This window comes from Hemiscyllium ocellatum, chromosome 35 (assembly GCF_020745735.1).
Source record: "Hemiscyllium ocellatum isolate sHemOce1 chromosome 35, sHemOce1.pat.X.cur, whole genome shotgun sequence".
NCBI lineage: Eukaryota > Metazoa > Chordata > Chondrichthyes > Orectolobiformes > Hemiscylliidae > Hemiscyllium > Hemiscyllium ocellatum.
The window spans coordinates 36369720-36389415 of record NC_083435.1 but is presented as its reverse complement, the minus strand read 5'-3'; the positions used below and the strand labels follow the sequence as shown (position 1 = coordinate 36389415).

The window sequence follows — 19696 nt, the reverse complement described above, 5'->3', positions numbered from 1 at the left end:
CTGTTCGACTGTGGCAGAAAACTGGAGCACGCGGAGGAACCCCATGCGGATTCAGGGAAACTCCACACAGACAGTCACCCAAGGCTGGAATCAAACTCAGGTCCCTGGTGCTGTGAGGCAGGAATGCTAAGCACTGAGGCATGGTGTCACCCTGGGTCATGGGTCACAGGTCAGTATCAGTCACTGCTAACCCTGGGCTGGCTGGTAATCCCATGGACCCTGGTGTTCTTCCTGGTACTGAGTCTAATTCAGGACACAGTCACAGGGGAGACACTCCGACCCTGGGGGAGGGGGGAGTGTGGAAGTGGGGAGTGCAGAGAGAGAAATACCCAGGCTAACCCCCCCAGGGTCAAGGTTCTGGGTCATGTGGCAAAGAGAATTGGGCTATTCTACCAGGAAAGGAAGCACCTGCTGGGATTTATAAAACATTAAACAGTCTGGAAACGGGAAATCTGAGATTGGTTGGGGAGGGGGGGATTGATGGTGAGAGTCAGGTACAGAGAACCCAGTGTGTGTGTGTGGGGAGAGGTGGGGGGGGTTTGATGGTGAAAGTCAGGTGCAGACAGCCCAGTGTGGGCGGGGGGTGGGGGGTGGATACAGCCCGTTCACTGCACCCTGCTCCTACCAATAACCATCTTGTGAGAAGACATTTCCCCATTAAACCTCATGGCACACCCCCATCCCACTCCCCTCCTGAGGGATGTGAACAGGTCGAGCAGATGAAGACTGTTGTTGTGGTTCCGTTTGACGAGCTGGGAGTTTGTGTTGCAAACATTTCGTCCCCTTTCTAGGTGACTTCCTCAGTGCTTGGGAGCCTCCTGTGAAGCGCTTCTGTCATGTTTCCTTCAGCATTTATAGTGGCTTGTCTCTGCCGCTTCCGGTTGTCACAGGAGGCTCCCAAGCACTGAGGATGTCTCCTAGAAAGGGGACGAAACGTTTGCGACACATACTCCCAGCTCGGCGAACAGAACCACAACAACAAGCACCCGAGCTACAAATCTTCTCCCAAACTATGAAGATTGTGTGTCCATGAGGTCCTGTGGGTCATCAACACCAGCAGAACTGCCATGCAATTCAAACTGTCACCTCATGGCTCAACCCAACCCCCAGTCTCTCATTACCAACAAGCCAGGGGACCAATACCAGTTCAATGAGGAATGTGGGAGGGATCACAGGAGCAGGAGCAGGCAGAGATGAAAAATGATGTCTTTTTTATTCAGTGGAGAGACGTGGAAATCACTGGCTGCTGGAATTTATTTCCCATCCCTGACTGTCCTTGAGAATGTGGGGTGAGGTACCTTCCTGAACAGCAGCAGTTCATGTGGTGGTGGGACACCCACAATGTCATTAGGGAGGGAATTCCAGGATTTTGACCCAGTGACAGTGAAGGAAGTGCAATATATTTCCAAGTCAGGATGGTGAGTGGCTTGGAGGGGAACTTGTAAGTGATGGTGTTGGTCAGTGAAGTGACAGATCAGGACTGATCATGCAGTAAACAGCAGAGGGAGCAGAGTCAGAACTTAGTGATTCCACAACCGATAGATAAGATCGAAGCTCTGCTGTCCTGTCACATCCAGGTGTGAAAATTGAACAACTCCCTGGAGGAGAAAGTGGTTTCTCATTCTGGAATGATACTTTGGTCACTGGGTTCCTGCTCCAGAGACAATAACCATGTATCACCCCTCCCCCAGTTTTTGTATTGATTCAGTTTTTGTGGGATGTGGGTGTCTCTGACTGGCCAGCATTTATTACCCGTCCCTAGTTGCCCTTGAGAAGGTGGTGGTGATCTGCCTTCCTGAACTGCTGCAGTCTACCTCCTGTGGGTTGACCCACAATGCCATGAGGGAGGGAAATCCAGGATTTTGACCAGCGACAGTGAAGGAATGGTGATATATTTCCGAGTCAGGATGGTGAGTGGCTTGGAGGAGAACATGAAGGTGGTGGTGTTCCCATATATCTGCTGACCTTGACCTTCCAGATGGAGGTGGTTGTGGGTTTGGAAGGCACTGTTTAAGGATCTTTGATGAATTTCTGTAGATAGCAAACACTGCTGTAACTGAGTGTCAGTGATGGAGGGACTGGATGTTGGTGGATGCAGTGCCAATCAGTTGGGTTGCTAGGTCCTGGATGGTGTCAAGCTTCTTCAGTGTTGAGATGGCTGTACACATCCAGGCAAGCAGGGAGTATTCCATCACATTCCTGACCTGTGTCTTGTTGTTTGTGGACAGGCATTGGGAAATCAGGAGACGAGTTACTTGCTGCAGTATCTCTAGCCTCTGACCTGCTCTTGTAGACACTGCATTTATGTGGTGAATCCAACTGAGTTTCTGATCAATGATAACTCACAGGCTGTTGACAGTGGGGGGATTCAGTGATGGTAACACCATTGAATGCCAAGGGGTGGTGGTGAGATTGTCTCTTGTTGGTGATGGTCATAACTTGGCATTTGTGTGGCACAAATGTTAGTTGCCACTTGTCAGCCCAAGCCTGGGTATTGTCCAGATTTTGTTGCATTTGAACATGGACTGCTTCAGTGTCTGAGGAGTCGCAAATAGTGAATATTGTGCAATCACTGGCAAACATCCCCATTTCTGACCTTATGATGAAGGGAAGGTCATTGATAAAGCAGCTGAAGATGGTTGGGCCTAGGACCCCACACTGAGGGACTCCTGCAGAGCTTTCCTAGAGCTGAGATGACTGACCTCCAACAACCAAGACCACCTTCCTGTGTGTCAGGTATGACTCTATCCACTGGAGAGGTTTCCCCCAGTACCCATTGATTCCAGTTCTGCTCGAGTTCCATGATGCCTCACTCTGTCGAATTCAGCCTCGATGTCAGGGGCTGTCCCTCCCACCTCCCCTATGGAATTCAGCTCTTTTGTCCGTGTTTGAACCAAGGCTGTATTGAGGTCAGGATCTGAGTGACTCTGACAGAACCCAAACTGGACGTCACTGAGCAGGTTATTGCTGAGTAGGTGCTGCTTGATAGCAGTGTTAATGACCCCTTCCATCCCTTTACTGATGATCGAGGGTAGATTATACCTGGGCAATTTTCTACATTGTTGGGTAGATGCCAGTGTTGTAACTGGACTGGAACAGTTTGGATCAGGGAGTGGCAAGTTCTAGAGCACAACCCTTCAGTACTATTGCCTGAATGTTGTCAGGGCCTGAAGCCTTTGCAGTACCCAGTGTCTTCAACTGTTCCTTGATATCACGTGGAGTGAATTGAATTGGCTGAAGACTGGTATCTGTAATGCTGGGGACCACTGGAGGAGGCTGAGATGAATCATTCACTCGACACTTCTGACTGAAGATTGCTGTGAAACCTTCAGGCCTATCTTTCACACTGGAGTAATCGGCTGTTCCATCAGTGAGAGTGGGAATACTTGTGGAGCCTCCAGTGAGCTGGCTGGATGTGGCAGGACTGCAGAGCTTAGATCGGATCCGTTGGTTGTGGGATCGCTAAGCTCTGTCTATCACTTGCTGCTTATGTTATGTGACATGCAAGTCGTCCTGTTTGGGGGCTTCACCAGGTTGGCACCTCATCTTCAGGTACGCCTGGTGCTGCTCCTGGCATGCCCTCCTGCACTCCCCATTGAACCAGGGTTGATCCCCTGGCTTGGTGTTAATGGTTCAGTGGGGGCTATGCCAGGCCATGAGGTTACAGATTGTGCTGGAGTACGGTTCTACTGCTGTTGATGGCCCACAGTGCCTCATGGATACCCAGGCTTGAGCTGCTAGATCTGATCCAAGTCTGTTCCATTTAACACAGTGATAGTACCACTCCGTATGATGGAGGTTATTCCCAATGTGACAGTGGGACTTTGCCTCCACAAGGACAGTGTGATGGTCCCTCTCACTGAGACTGTCATGGACATTTGTACCTGCAGCTGGCAGATTGGAAAGATGGAATCAAGTATGTTTTTCCCTCAGGTTGGTTCCCTCACCACCTGCTGCAGACCCAGTCTAGCAGCTATGTCCTTTAGTACAGATGTGATTTTGATCATCAAACCCACCAGACACACACTCACATCCTCAGGGAATATCGATGGAATGGAAGCGATCTCCAGAATCTCCATCAGGTTCTGACACAATCTCCATTCCCTCACACTTGTGTGTTCCCACTCTCTGGGAATGGACTTTCCCTGATTGTGTTGACGGGTATGGAGTTATCATCTGGGATTTGGATTTTACAATAGAGGCAGATAGATATGGTCTTAACTCTCCCTGTTCACACTGAATTGAAGCTCAGCATCTGCTGATTCCAAGAGCCACAAGCTGCTGCTGTGTAAATGAATCTAATCGTTCTTGTGAAATATTAATAAAAACATCAAAATTAGTAAGTCAATAAATAACTTAATGATTACAAATGACACATTGGTGATTGTAGTTAAACAATGGTGATAAGTGTTGAATACTAAAACCTACCATTAATAACTCAGATTTATAATATTTATATATTTATTTAAGACTTAAATATCAGTTTTACATATTCTATGTACAAAGATTTACATAACATTTTAAATTTGTTAACGTCAGATGCAAAATCAATTTCTTTCAATATAAAAACTGTCTCTGAGTTCCTTCAGGACGTTGCCTTATTTCAGCTCAATCACTGACCCACTGAAGACAGTGAAGATGAGAAACTGTGAGGGAGGAACCCTCCGTGAAGATCCCTCTGACGGTGACACTGCTCACATTGAGACGGGATTGGAACATGACTTGAGAAGATCTCACTTGAAGAATCAGGATCCAAACCTGGGGATCTGGGATCCACTGTTCAACCTGTGGAAACACATTCCCAGAAAAATTGATCTCAGTCCTGAAGGAATTGAGTGTGAGCAATGAGCTGTAATTCTGTGTGTCTGCTGTGTTATGGAAGGATGGACAATAGTGTCCATGTTCACACTGGAACAGGAGACTCCCGTTATTCCACAATGAGGCTCCGGGAATGTCCTGCAGCAGGGCCCAGGAAACCCACAAGGTCAGGAATGGACAGACACAAGGCAATCACTTCAGGGTGAGGAGGGGAGGGGAATTAGTCTGACAGGGTTTAACAGTGTCTGGGAGGGTGGGACAGGGTCAGGAGGGGAGGGGAATTAGTCTGACAGGGTTTAACAGTGAATGGGAGGGTGGGACAGGGTCAGGAGGGGAGGGAAATTAGTCTGACAGGGTTTAACAGTGACTGGGAGGGTGGGACAGGGTCAGGAGGGGAGGGGAATTAGTCTGACAGGGTTTAACAGTGTCTGGGAGGGTGGGACAGGGTCAGGAGGGGAGGGGGATTAGTCTGACAGGGTTAAACAGTGTCTGGGAGGGTGGGACAGGGTCAGGACGGGAGGGGAATGAGTCTGACAGGGTTTGACAGTGACTGGGAGGGTGGGACAGGGTCAGGAGGGGAGGGGAATTAGTCTGACAGGGTTTAACAGTGTCTGGGAGGGTGGGACAGGGTCAGGAGGGGAGGGGAGTCAGTCTGACAGGGTTTAACAGTGACTGGGAGTGGGACAGGGTCAGGAGGGAAAGGGAATTAGTCTGACAGGGTTTAACAGTGTCTGGGAGGGTGGGACAGGGTCAGGAGGGGAGGGGAATTAGTCTGACAGGGTTTAACAGTGACTGGGGGTGGGACAGGGTCAGGAGGGGAGGGGAATTAGTCTGACAGGGTTTAACAGTGACTGGGGATGGGACAGGGTCAGGAGGGGAGAGGAATTAGTCTGTCGGGTTTAACAGTGACTGGGGGTGGGACAGGGTCAGGAGGGGAGGGGAATTAGTCTGACAGGGTTTAACAGTGTCTGGGAGGGTGGGACAGTGTCAGGAGGGATGTGAAAATGTCACAAATAAATCTCGAGAATCTAAATCTAAATAAATCTCAGCCAGAGAAAAGTTGACATGTCACTTAGTGAATCATGAAGAAGCTGCACCAGAGACTTCAGAAGCTGAGAAAATAAAAACAGAACATGAGAAATTATATAAAATATAAAATAAGACAGTGTGAGATATTCTCTATCACTCACTGGACCCAGGATTTAATCACCCTCAGCATTAACTAACCAGACTCTCTGAGCCCCCCCCAGTGGGAATTAAGGGTGAGTGAGTGGAGGGAGGGGCAGTGGGGGAAGGGAATGGAGAGTGACAGTTCGAAGGAGAGACACTGGGGACATGGAGTAGAGAACAGGACGAAAGAGAAACAGCACTGTGAGGAGACAGATCCGTCACCCTGAGCAACACCCTGGCAAATATAACTCTACACTCTAATAGGGGCAGCACGGTGGCTCAGTGGTTAGCACTGTTGCCTCACAGCACCAGGGACCCGGGTACAATTCCCACCTCGGGTATCTGTCTGTGTGGAGTTTGCACATTCTCCCCGTGTCTGTGTGGGTTTTCTCCGGGTGCTCCGGTTTCCTCCCACAGTCCAAAGGTGTGCAGGTCAGGTGAATTGGCCATGTTACATTGCCCATGGTGTTAGTCAGGGGTAAATATAGGGTAGGGGATTGGGTCTGGGTGCGTTACTCTTTGGAGGGTCTGTGTGGACTTGTTAGGCTGAAGGGCCTGTTTCCACACCGTAGGGAATCTACTCTACACCTCCCAACACTCTGTCCCCTCAGTCACTTACTGGGAGCTGTTGTGTAGGTCCCATTTGGTGAACCTGCAGAAACAAAATAAATGTCCATTAGGATGGGGAGTAATCTATTCTCAGAGACTGTGAACACAACAAGTGTGAGGGGAGGGAGATTGAGGGGGGTGTTGGTATTGGACTCGTGTGAACACAGTCAGAAATCACACACGGCCCCAGGTTACAGTCCAACAAGTTTGTTTGAAATCACAAGCTTTCTGAGCGTAGCCCCTTCCTCAGGTGAAGTGAGAGAGAAGCACACAGACACCGAATTGATCAGCAGGGAGATCAATGGGCAGAGAGCTCAAAAGATCATCCAAATGGGGTGAGTGGAGTCTCTGCAGGTGATCACAAGTGTCAGACGCTGGGAGGAAAGTGTCAACAGCTGGATAACAAGAGAAGGGATGACCCAGAATCCCATTACATGAGGCAGAGATTAAAAATACGGTGGTGATGGAGACAACCCAAATGCCTGGAATAACATGATCGGTATCAGAGTCACACGCGAGGGTCAAACCAAAGTAATAAGTCATCCAAAACTGCACCAACTAATTAAGGGAGAGAGATCTTCACAATTTATCAAGGAGATGGTGCTCAAACAAGGCAGGAAGGAAGGTTTTACAGGGATTGTGTCCAAAATCCTCATTCCCACACTCCCGTCCATCATTACACTTTATGGAGATGCAGAAAATCCCTACCATTCCATTAATATTCAGTCAGTGAGGATCTGATTGGGTGCAGTGGGTTTCATGATCAATATTAGACCTGGTCCAGACCAATCACATAAAGGATGATCAGACAGTGAACGAGACATGTTTATACATGCGTATCTGTGTGTGGGGATTCAATCAGTTCCATTCCCCACAGTGCCCTGTACTCCCAGTACCGGAGATTCCCCCACACTCACTCTGTCCCCTCAGTTCCACATTCCTCTCTCTCTGATTCTTACCTCTCCGTGACCTTTTCCAGATGATTATTCCGACTATCCCGACAATAACAGCCAATAGAATGACCATTGATGCAATGAGACTTCCAAGATGGGAATGCAGCCAATTGCTTTTCAGATTTTCTGAAACACATTGGAAATATATCAGGATTCTCTCTGTTCCTGGATTTATTTCTAGCTCTGTATTGATTGGGAACAATTTTAACTGCTCCGAGCTGTTGGGAATTGTTGGGATTGGTTGAAATGCTGGTTTGACCCTCTCCCGATTTCACTCTCCAGTGAGGTCACCAAGGATCCCATTGATAGGGGTATAAACATCGTGTTGTACCTGTCCTGGGGGGTTACCTCCCCAGACAGTTCAGTTCCCATTCTCCCCGATACCTCTGTGTCCTGTCCTTACTCGTGCTGGTGGGGTAGATCGGCCTTGGGTGAGGTGAAGAAGTGAGTGAATGGTTGGAGGGGTGTAGTTAGGTGTCCCAGAAAGGCACTTCCTCCAGTGGAGGGGAAGGGGCAGTTTGGGAACACACTGGTGAGTGTTGGGGATGTTGAGTACCAATGGAATGGTGTTTGGGTGCCACAGTGGGCTGGTGATGGGACCTTGTTAGGTATCCATTTATGGAGTTCTGTGTTCTGTCCCAGTTGTCTGTCCAGGATGAGGCACTGCGAGTCTGACAGACCTCAGGAGGCGGTGAGCTGGTGTTGGTGCTGGGGAGAGGTCAAGTGTTGGTTGCAGAATGTCAGGTCATGGGTTTGAGGGGATGGAGTCAAAGAGTTAAAGAGTCACACAACAAGTGTGTGTGTTCAGTCCAACTAGCCCACACTGACCAGATATCCTCGTCAGTGTGTGAATGGAGGGATCAGCAGTACGTTTGGAGATGGTCGGTTTTCTAGTTCTCTGGTGTTAGGGACCAGACCAGGCCCCCTCAAAATACTTGAAGAAGGTAGCCTCGATCCAAACTGCTTTTTATTTTAAAACTAGATGGAAAATGCTGTGTTCCAGATCAACACAGGTGGTCAAACAACTCGATGTTAAGCAAAACACAATTTACTTAAATATTGTAATTAAAATACAAACAAAAGAAAGAGAAATTTAGAATAACTTAACAATTGAAAAATGCAACCGAATACAGTACCTATTACTAATTCACTGCTGTAATATTGTAACATCCTATAAACACCTTGGCAAAAAGGTAAGTTCAGACACAGATTTTTACATGCAGTTCTCCAATCCTGGAGGAAATAATATCAAGAAAAAAATGTAGAGAGTAGTAGCCAGGTGACACTCACTGAAGCTGCCAACTCGTTTGAGACCCCAAAGGCTTCTGATGTAACTGAAAAAAACCAAACTGAGAAATCTGGATCTGTGAGAGCTGGCCACGCCCATTCAGACTGCTTCTATTGTTCCAGCTTAAAAAAACACCCAAAGGCCTCACAACTGGTTTACCTCAGTCATCATCAGCAGGGAGTTTGGTGCCTCTACCTTACAACCTCTCTTCAAAACAAAAACTAAGACACAAACAGCCTTTTAAAGTGACAGCATCATCACACCAGGAGTTAAAGAAGCTTCCAATCCCTAATCTCAGAACCTGAGATCTTTCTAGAGGGTTCTGGATGCGAGATAATTGTCCATTGGAAGTTGAAACTTCCCAGACAAATCCCATTCCGTGAGTCAGGAATTCTGAGGGGTCTAGACCCTCCTCTCTCAGGGTGTGTCCAGTCTCTGGCTGTCTGGCTACTGAACAATCTGGGCCCATGTCTGGTGCTGAAGCCTGGAATACAAGGGAATCTTCTTGTAATTCTAGTGAGATTATTCCAGAGGGAAATCAATGAGTACTTCACCAATAACAGGGCTGTGGGAATCTGGAATCCCCAAAAGGCTCTGGAAGCTTGGGATTCGGAGACCCTGTCAAACTTAGAATCGAAATCTTTAACTCAGTGAGACCAACATGACATATCAACACAGAGAACAAGGTGGGTAGTTGCAAACAAGGAAGTGAAAAAAGTGTCCTCTAAATACTTTCATCTGTCACATGTATATACACACACACACACACACAAACTTACATACACACGCACACAAACACACACACACAAAGACACACACATTTCCAGTGACCAGGCAGGAGAGAGTGAGCGGCTTGTCCTGACCATTGGGCTCCCTCCTGGAGATGAACACTTCAGGCTGAACTGTGATGGGCAAGGGTGAAAACACAAACAACAGACAGACACTGAATGGAATGGGAGAACAGTTTCATAGATCAGTGAGGTTAGATCAGAACATGGAACAAAACTGAAATACGTACCTTTCCTTCTGAAATAATCCTTTCCAGCTTCCAGATATCTGTTCAAATTTTCAACATGTGCACCTTCCAGGTGTTGTTTCCAGTAATTATTCCAGGAATCATCAGAATCCCATTTCTCCTTAGTCATCACTGCAATGGGATTGGATGCGATCCATCTCATTCTGTCTGGGTCTAAACTGATCAAGTCTTCTCCATCAAATCCAAATCTCATCGATGTCTTAATGCTGCCATCAACACTGACCTCAGCAATAGTTATCTGTTGAAAAATGTGAACTCCTGTCAGTGATCAAACAGTCATAGATAATTAATCATTAATTTTACCAGAGGAACAATCTGATCAAAGGGGAAGGGGGATCCTGCATCAAGCCCAGGAAAAGGAGGTTACACACGGTTCTCATCTCCAGGGCCCCAGACTCGGGCAGCACTGACCCTTTCTCCAGTAATTGCCTCATCCCTCAACCTGGAGCAGATAGGGAATGGGCTCTCCAATCTGGGTCAGAATTCCAGCGCTCACATTCCCACTGTCCTGGAACGACAGCCCCGTTCCATGTGGTCGTTTATTTTGATCACATGCTGCATTCTGGGGGATGTAGTCCATGTCTGTCCGTGACCACTCTGTCAGCCTCCCACAGGCACTGGCCCACGATCGGACTCTGTGTGTTATTTACAAGGGCCCTCTCCCTGCGTGGGGATGTGAAATCTCTTCCCCTGAGCCTGGCTGAATGGAGATGAGGATCAATCTCTAAGTTACTCACTAACCGTATCCACTGCTTTCTGTCAGCTTTATAAATGATTTGGATGTGCATATAGGAGGAATGGTTGGTAATGGTTAGTGCAGATGACACCAAAACAGGAAATGTAGTGAGCAGTGAAGAAGATTATCTCAGAGTACAATCGGACCTTGATCAGCTGGGCTGAGGAGTGGCAGACGGAGTTTAATTTTGAGAAATATGAGATGTTGCATTTTGTGTAAATCATAGCAGCATTTATAGAGTTCATGATAGGGTGCTGGGGAGTGGTGCCAAACAAACAGACCTTGGGGTGTAGAGTCATAGTTCCTGAAGGTGGAGTTACAGATTGACAGGATAGTGAAGAAGGTGTTTGGTCTATTTGCCTTAATTGGTCAGTGGATTGAGTACAGGAGTTGGGATATCATGTTGCAGCTGTACAGGACATTGATTCAGCCACTTTTCGAATGCTATGTTAAATTCTATACTTCCTGCAATAGGAAATGTGAAAGGGTTCAGAAAAGATTTATATGGTTTGGAGCTATAGTGAGACACTGAATCGGCTGGGGCTATTTTCCCTGAAGTTTATAAAAACATGAGGGGCATAGATAAGGTGAATAAGCAAGTTTTTTTTCCCCAGGGTCAGGGAGTCTGAAACTAAAGGGCATAGGTTGAAGGTGAGAGGGAAAAGATTTAAAAGGGACCTAACAGGGAACTTTTTCACGCAGAGGATGGTGCAAGTATGGAAAGAGCTGCCAGAGGAAGTGACAGAGGCTGGTACAATTACAGCATTTAAAAGGCATCAGGGGTGGGCTTATAATAGGATGGGTTAAGAAGGATGTGGGCTAAATGCTGGCAAATGGGACTTAGATCAGTTTAGGATTTCTGGTCTGCATGGACAAGTTGCACTAAAGGGTCTGTTTCTGAGGTGTGCAAATCTATGAATCTACCTTCTGTACAATTTCCTCTGATTATTACAGTGTTTTTACATTTGTTCTTGTAGGTTAATCCATTCCTCACAAATTAAACAGAATGAGTTGGCTTCTTTTGGGCAGTTTCCCAGAATGCCCTACTCCAAGTCCCAGCTGGTCCAAAGGGGTCTCAATATATCTGCACAACGTGATTCAAAAATATCTCCAGATCATGAATGGACCGTGACAGTCCGGTTCTCAATTCAGTCGTTGTCACACTGTTTGCTGATTGGCTCATAACTCAACATGAATAATATTAACAATCATCCCTTCAATTTCTTCATTTGTTAAAAATATTTCTTCATTACTAGATTTGTTAACTTTACAATTTGTTTTTTTTTCTGTTTTAATGACAACAGATAATATATTTCAGTACTACACTTGATTTGCTCTTATCAAACACATTTCCAGTTAATTCTAGTAACATGGGAGTTCAGAGGGAGAGTGAGCAAGTCAACCCTTTGAGTCCACTCCACCATTTAACATGATCGTGGCTGATCTTACCTACCTCCTCTCTCTATATCTATTACTTCTTGTTCGAGGCTGTCCCACAAAGGGAACATCTGCTCGACATCAATCTTATCAATCCCCTTTAGCATTTTATATTCCTCAATCAATCTCCCTTCATTCCACTGATCGTCAGTGAGTGAAAGCCAAAGCTATCAATTGCTTCTCGTACAATAACCCTTTCATCCCTGGAACCAGCCTGGTGAACCTCCTCTGAACTGCCTGCAATGTCACCACATCCTCCCTTAGGGAAGGAGACCACAACTGGACATTATTCTCCAGGTGTGGTCCCACCAATGCCTTATATTATTGGAACAACACTTCTTTGCAATAAATAGCAGTATTCCATTTGCCTTTCTTATTATATGCTGCACCTGCATATCCACTTTCTGCAATTCATGCCCCAAAAACACCCAGATCCCTCTGCACTGACACACTGTGAATCTGCTTCGCAGCACAATAACAATTTGTCTTATTTTCCAGCCAAAATGAACAACCTCACATTTATCCACATTAATCTCCACCTGTCAGAGTCTGGCCCATTCTCCTAGCCAATATCCATTTGGAAACTTATTATCTCCTCATCATAGCCTGGTTTCCCATGAATCTCCATTGTGGGTAAAAACCTGGTCATCAGGTGTGAGGCACTGTCATTGCTGTTACACATGGCACAGGTCTGGCCTATTCCCAGAACCTGCGCCGCTGCAGTCACCCGGGCCATCTTCCAATTTATATGGAGGTCAAAGATGGACTGGGTCCGAAGGGACTCGCTGTACAAAGATCTGGGCAACGGGGGAAAAAAATACACCCCCTGATGGCCACCTTTGTGTGTGGCTGCATCAAGCTGTGCGTGGATCCCCAGTACACAAACACCAAGTGTCACTACATACTGAGGTTCTACCTGTCCCCGGTGTTGCGAAGGATGGGCCTGGCCTCGCTGCCGCAGAACGCTCCGACTAGTTGGACCGTTCCGTATCACCTGTCCTTCGTGGAGAAGTTTATGAAGAAGAACACCTTTGACCACAAGTCCATCAGGAAGTGGTCAGCACGTAGTGTCCTTGAGATCCTTCGTGAAAAGGAGAGGACGGATCCTATCGAGCGGTTCCCTGAGAAGACTGTCAAAGCCATTTGGCAGAATGCTCATCGCCAGAACTTTCCAACAAGCACCAAGATATGGCTTGGCTGGTGGTGTGAAGGGCTCTGCCTGTGAGATCCTTTATGCACGCCCGGACTCTCAGCCACGCCGCACCCCACCCTCGAAGTGGCTGCGGGGGGGACGAGACTGTCACACACCTCCTTCTAGAATGTGCTTACGCAGAAGAAGTCTGGAGAGGAATGCAGTGGTGTTTGTCGAGGTTCGTCCCGAGCAGTGAGACTCCGTGCTCTACGGCCTGTTCCCCGGGATGCACACCGAGACGAACATCAACTGTGCATGGAGGATCATCAACTTGGTGAAGGACGCTCTCTGGGTGGTCCGAAACCTGTTGATCTTCCAGCTGAAGGAGTTAACTCCGACTGAGTGTTGCAGACTGGCACATTCCAAGGTCCAGGACTATGTGTTGAGGGACATGGTGGGGAAAGACCACCGTGTAACATCTGTCTGCCTAAGAAGAACAGGAGGCCCATGCAGTCATTTGGGCTCTGCTGACGCCTCTGCTAAATATGTAATGGTACAGACTTGTATATATGAATGATTACTCTGTCTCTGTATACCAAGAAATGGAATGTTTACGGATGTATGGCATGACCAAATGTACAGATCATCAAAGTATTTTATGAATAAAGTATATTTTTGAAATTAAAAAAAAAGATGGCTCTGTTGACACCTCAGCAGAATACCTGGATGGTCAATGTACAGACTTGTCCATACGAATGATTAATTCCAATCTATGTATGTAAAGAAATGGAATGTATACGTATGTGTGGCATCACCATTTGTATAGATCTCAAAATAATTTGATGAGTAAGGTATGTTTTTGAAATAATAAAAAAAGATGTTTTGTTAAACCTCTGTAAAATAATTTGACTGCACTGTGTCTACATTTCCCTCAAAAGATATGAAGAACTGAGATGAATGTTGGTCGTGCACTGGGGGGTGGAAAAGGCTCACCGAAATAGGGGAAGCATTGAGGCCTGTTATGTCTCTCCCAATCCTGGGGCCCAAATGTCAGGGTTGGGGAATGAATGAGGTTTTATGATGAAAGGGAACAACAACAGAGAAATTCAACAAGCCTGATCTTACCTGATGTCTGGTTTGTCCTCTTCATTATTGTACTCAGAATTTCCTTCGCCAAGTTTGCATGTCTGTTCACTAGCTCTGTGACATAATTCCAGAAATTCACATCGAAGAAATCTGTCATGAACTGCTGCCTGGGGATGCACCGTTGGGTTTGACTGTCACATGAACCGATTATAACTCCATAGACTGTTGCACTGTTTGTAACCTCAGGAAAATCCTTCAATCCAGCAACAATTGTGTAAATCTGAGTGAGTGCATTAGTCTCTGTAAAACAAACAATAAAAGCAGGGAGTTACTCAACACCAACATAAACATCATATTAATGTACTGGGCCACAAAACCAGAATCACATCACAGATCCCAGGGACATCACTAATGTGAGAGATTGCCCTCAAAATTACTTTCAACATGTTATATCTGTAAAGATCAGGCTGAAAACAATTGCACAGACTTCCAGCTGGTCAAAGTGAGGCCCATCCACACAGTGACAATCTCCAATAACCCACCAAATTATAACACTGTCAGAATCCTGTCTGATATAATCAACAGAATCAGATTCAACTGGGTCAGAATTAGCTGCTGCAGCCTCTCAGGACGGGGAGTAAACACAGAGTCAGGGTCACTCAGATACTCGATGGAATCAGTGTGGACACAGGGAGAGGCTGGGACACAATCCAGTGATTGGATATTAAACAGAAAATCACTAACCTGGAACAGGAACTTGGCATAAATGGAAGAAAAATATTGAAGGGACTCTCCTGCCCATGGTCCATCTGGAGTGAGGAATTCAGGATAATCCGAGGATAGGTTTATCCATAACCAGGAAAGGTGTGGGGTGAGTGAATCCAGATTGAAATGAAGAGAAACAGGAATATTTGGGAGGATGAAGTGTGAGACCATGGGGGACAGTCACTGTGTGAACAGTCTCTCTGTCAAACAGGGGGATGGACAATCCCGAGCAGGATCCCCACTGTCCTTCACTGAGCTTTTTAATCAGCCCTTTATACACGGCCAGTAGGATGTTGGTGTCTGAGATAACCCAGCCTATTCAACCATAAGGGGATCACAGCTGGGCCTGGGCTGGGTTAGACATGGAGTATCCTTCCCCTCCCCGCAGTGTTTACAAGACTTTAGACCAGGAATGATGAAGCTGTTTGGCTTCTCCCAATCAATGTGAAAATTAAAATTGTCCATTGGAACCATTTCCCATTTGCTCGGAGCTTCTCTGATCTCGGGGTTTCTACATCCTGCTGTCAGGAGACCTGGACACAAATCCCATCAGAGTCTCCCAGACTGTGCTGCCTTCAATGTGTAAAAGATCAGGCTGGCTGTATAACAGGCGGCTGATCAAACATCCCCCATTTCAAACTCTCCCCAAGAGACTCACATTCACCCCAGACACAGAGAGAGAGAGAGAGAGAGTGGGAGAGAATGGAAAGCTGAATTCTGTACTTACCCGGGAGAGACCCGGGAAAAACACAGGGAGATGGAGAGAAGGATCAGCAACATTCTGGGAATCCACTCTCCCTATTCCCATCAGGGACTGGGAATAAAACAGTGATTGGAAAATATCTGCTGTTCACAAACTGAAAAATTAACAAAATAAATGTTTGTTTCTACCATGATGCCATTTCCCGATCGACAAAGTAATTTGATCATTTCCTGAACTTGAAGCTGCCGAACCAGTCTCAGTCCCAGTCTCAGTAAAAAAAACCCAATAAAGAGATGAACAGGTTCTGTCACCAGTTCCCAGGGAGATCAGACACAGACAGGTTGATTTACCCGCTGTGAAACAGACACAGGGAAAACTGACCTTTCTCCCGTTGGCAGGACACAGGGTGTGGGGTCTTTGTGGGATACCCTTCAGTGGGTGGGGTGGACTTGTTGGGCCAAATGGCCTGTCCCCACACTGTAGGGAGTCTATGAATCTATGATTCTAAAAACAGCCGTCTCATGTTCATATGAACTTATACCAGAAGCTGAAAGAAAACAATTTCAAAATCTAATGGAAGAACTTGGTCAAAGTTTGAAAAGATCAAACAAAGTAACATTGCAAAGTGGATAAGGCCATGGAAATAAATCAGACACATATCACATTCTTGGAGAGACGACTTTGTTGGAGTTCAAGAATTCCCTTTGTGAAGTATTGGTAACTCATGATGAAGAGCAGAGAGTTAAACCTGCGAAGAATTTCCTTGTGTTATAAAGTGGAGGTTGAGGCCCCCGCCCTGTGAACTGACCCGAAATGCCCAAAGAGGAGCCCCTCACCTCATACTCTGTAAAAGGGGGTGTGCCGAGTGGTGTAACCTGCTTCTCAGCAACTTCAAGTGGTTCAATAAAATAAATCCCTGACACTCTCTTTAAAATCAACTCGTCACCATCTATTTACCTAACTCTAACAGTGAACAGATTAACTAAAGTATTAACAAGCAGAATAAATCCCAATTAACTTCTAACTATTCCCAGTTACAGCAAGGTTCTAATGGTATGCTGTTCCAATAAAGATCAGCCCCACTTACACATAAAAAAAATCTAGTCTCTCAAAATTCCGGCCATGTTACGTGTCTTCTGGAATGATCTGTGCCTGCTCCGACAATTCTTCAGTCAGGAATATTAACTAGCTGCACCATTTTTATTTTGATGGTGGTTTACTAAGACACAGATGAGGCTGTGAGAGCCAGCGATTCTCTCCTGAGAGCTGAGGGCTGTTGGCTTTGCTGGAGGGCAGTTAGCTCTGAGGTCTTTATTCAACTGCCCCCTTCCTTTATCCCCTTAATGACATATCAATATTTCACACAATAGGATTGGTTCTCTGTTGTTAAAATCATCAGCCTTAAACCTTATAGATTTTTGGTATCTAAGTCGTTGCTCAAATTAATTGGCTAAATTCAAAAGCCTGCTGTATTGAAAAAAAAACTGGTGTTTAGCCTGCTATCTGCATGGCCTTTCGATGTAATGTGTCAGTTTGGGTGCTGTCTGTGTACGTGCAAACTTTCAAGCTGCTGCTCATGGACATACATTTTAAATCTCTAAGCATAGATAAAGCACACGATCTTTTAAAGGGACCATGCAATGCATTCCCCCATCCACCCCTAGCATTTTACATACTCCAAATTCTAACTTCCTGCCTTCCAATCCACACATATTCTCCTCAACTTTGCAACATTTGTGTGAGGAAAGTTTCCTCATGTTTACCAAGAGGAGTGGGGGAAAAAAATAAGATTTTCAGACATACGAAAGCACATCAATCTTTGTTAGGGAGAGATAAGGAGATGGGTAATTAGAAAGCGTATTGCTCGAATAGATGGAGTTCATGGTGTGAAACGTAGTGTTCTTACTTGTGAGGCTAAGTTAGAGGGTCTGATGAAAAGTGATGGGAGGAGTAACAGAAATTCTCGGTTCCAGAATAGTTTATCCTGGGATCTTTCCTGAATGTGTGATAACAAGGTCACAAAACCACAGGTAGAACAAAAGGAGAGATCAAAGAGAAAAGATAAGCAAGTTAAAATTCAATTATCGGAAACTATATTTGTTCAAGTTGTTGAGAAAAAGCAAGTACAGTTGAAGAACAAAGTGGGCATTTTCTGCTTCAGAGAAGTTCGCTAAGTTACAATTGAAAAGTGGAAAGATAAAACAGTGGAACCAAAAAGGCAAATGTGCACATATCCCACATTGTCACTATCTTAAAAACGAAGTGTTGATGAGGAAATGGAGACCAAGTGGGTGAAAAATAGGCAGGAGCTCATCAGGCTGTATTACTGGTGTGTGATATAAAGGAGGTGTTGTGGGTAGCACCATGAGAGTTACCAGCAGGAGGTCATTTGGGAATAAGGAAAACTCAAGCAAAAATAGAAGTCTACTTTTCTTGACCTTGACTGCAGAAAGATGTCATTGCATTTTGCCAGACATGTCAGACATGTCAGAGAATTGGAAAACTCATTTATTAATAAAACCAACACCTTTCATACCTATTCCAGCATTTGATGAATCTTTTACAAAAGTTTTAATTATTGCATCAGATCCAGCCCTAAAACAAAAAGTGGGGATCAGTATTTGTTGACCATAATCGATGTGTCTCTGAGATTTCCAGAGGCCATTCCAGAATGAGATAGCATGGCTGAAAGGAGTGTAGAAGAATTACTCAATATTTTTTCCATTGTTACTGACAACCCGTAGAAATGCAATTGGAACAAGGATCAAATTTTACATCAAAGTTATTCAAGGAAATTAGAAAGAGCTCAGACATCTAAATAATTTAAATCAATTGTGTACCATCCAAAAATGGGGGAGCATTAGAACAATTACATCAAACTTTAAATTGAATTGAATTTATTGTCCCGTGTACCGAGGCACAGTGAAAAGCTTTGCCTTGTGAGCAATACAGGCAGATCACAGAGTTAAGTAGCATAGATAAGTAAATAATAGGTAAACCGCGGCAAAAACAGAAAAAAACAGGGACAGACGAATGTTAAGAGTTTGTAAGTCCATTCAGTATTCTAACAACAATAGAGTAGAAACGGTTTTGTAACCAGCTGGTCCCTGTGTGCAGGCTTCTCTACCTTCCCCCCGATGGTAGAGGGTTGTAGAGGAGGTTATAGAAAAACATTGCCAGGGTGGGATGGATCTTTGAGAATGCTGGCGGCCTTTCCTTGACAGTGGGCCTGGTAGATGGATTCTATAGATGGGAGATTGGCCTTTGTGATTGTCCGGGCCGAGTTCACCACTCTCTGTAACCATCTCCAATCTTGAATGGTACAGTTGCCATTCCAGGTAGTGATACATCCAGACAGAATGCTCTTGATTAGTACACTGATAAAAGATGGACATCATGCTGAATTTCCTCAGACATTGTTGGGCCTTTGTAACCAGTGTATCCACATGAAGAGTCCAAGAAAATTTGTTGTTGATGGTCACTCCCAGGAGCTTGACACTCTCCACTCGTTCCACCTCTGTGCTGTTAATGTGTGTGCGTGTGGTGCTGGGGCGGGGCAATTGCCAGCAACCAATCGGTTGTTCTCAGTGCACCATTTTCCAGGTCTTCACTTTCCCATTTGTAGTCTGTTTCATTGCCATCTGAGATTCGGCCGACTATGGTGGTATCATCAGCGGACTTGTAAATGGAATTAGCCTGGTATTTGGTGGCGCAGTCATGGGTATACAGTAGGGGACTGAGTACAGACTCCAGTGTTGAGTGTTAGTGAGGATGAAATATTGTTCCCAATCTTCACTGATTGTGGCCTGTGGGTCAGGAAAGTGAGGATCCAGTTGCAGAGAGTGGGGCTCAGTCTGAGATCACTAAGTTTAGTCATCAGTCTCGAGGGGATGATAGTGTTGAAGCCTGAACTGTAGTCAATGAGTAGGATTCTTACGTAGCTGTTCTTGGTGTCAAGATGTT

The 19696-nt window shown here is 45.7% G+C and overlaps 1 protein-coding gene across 2 annotated transcripts in view; it reads right to left on the bottom strand.

Annotated features, from left to right (window-relative positions):
- Positions 1 to 4519: 4519 nt before the first annotated feature.
- The window catches only part of LOC132832900 (class I histocompatibility antigen, F10 alpha chain-like), a 195129-nt gene continuing 179952 nt past the window's right edge, over positions 4520 to 19696 (bottom strand). The window contains exons 5-7 of one of the 2 annotated variants that reach the window (XM_060851119.1): positions 7557 to 7676; positions 6608 to 6640; positions 4520 to 4785 (exon numbers count right to left, since the gene is read on the bottom strand). In XM_060851119.1, the coding sequence (XP_060707102.1) occupies positions 4781 to 4785; positions 6608 to 6640; positions 7557 to 7676 (158 nt within the window). In that variant the 3' untranslated portion in view covers positions 4520 to 4780. The remainder of the gene's footprint in view (positions 4786 to 6607; positions 6641 to 7556; positions 7677 to 19696) is intronic. The other variant, XM_060851120.1, reaches the window with a different exon arrangement.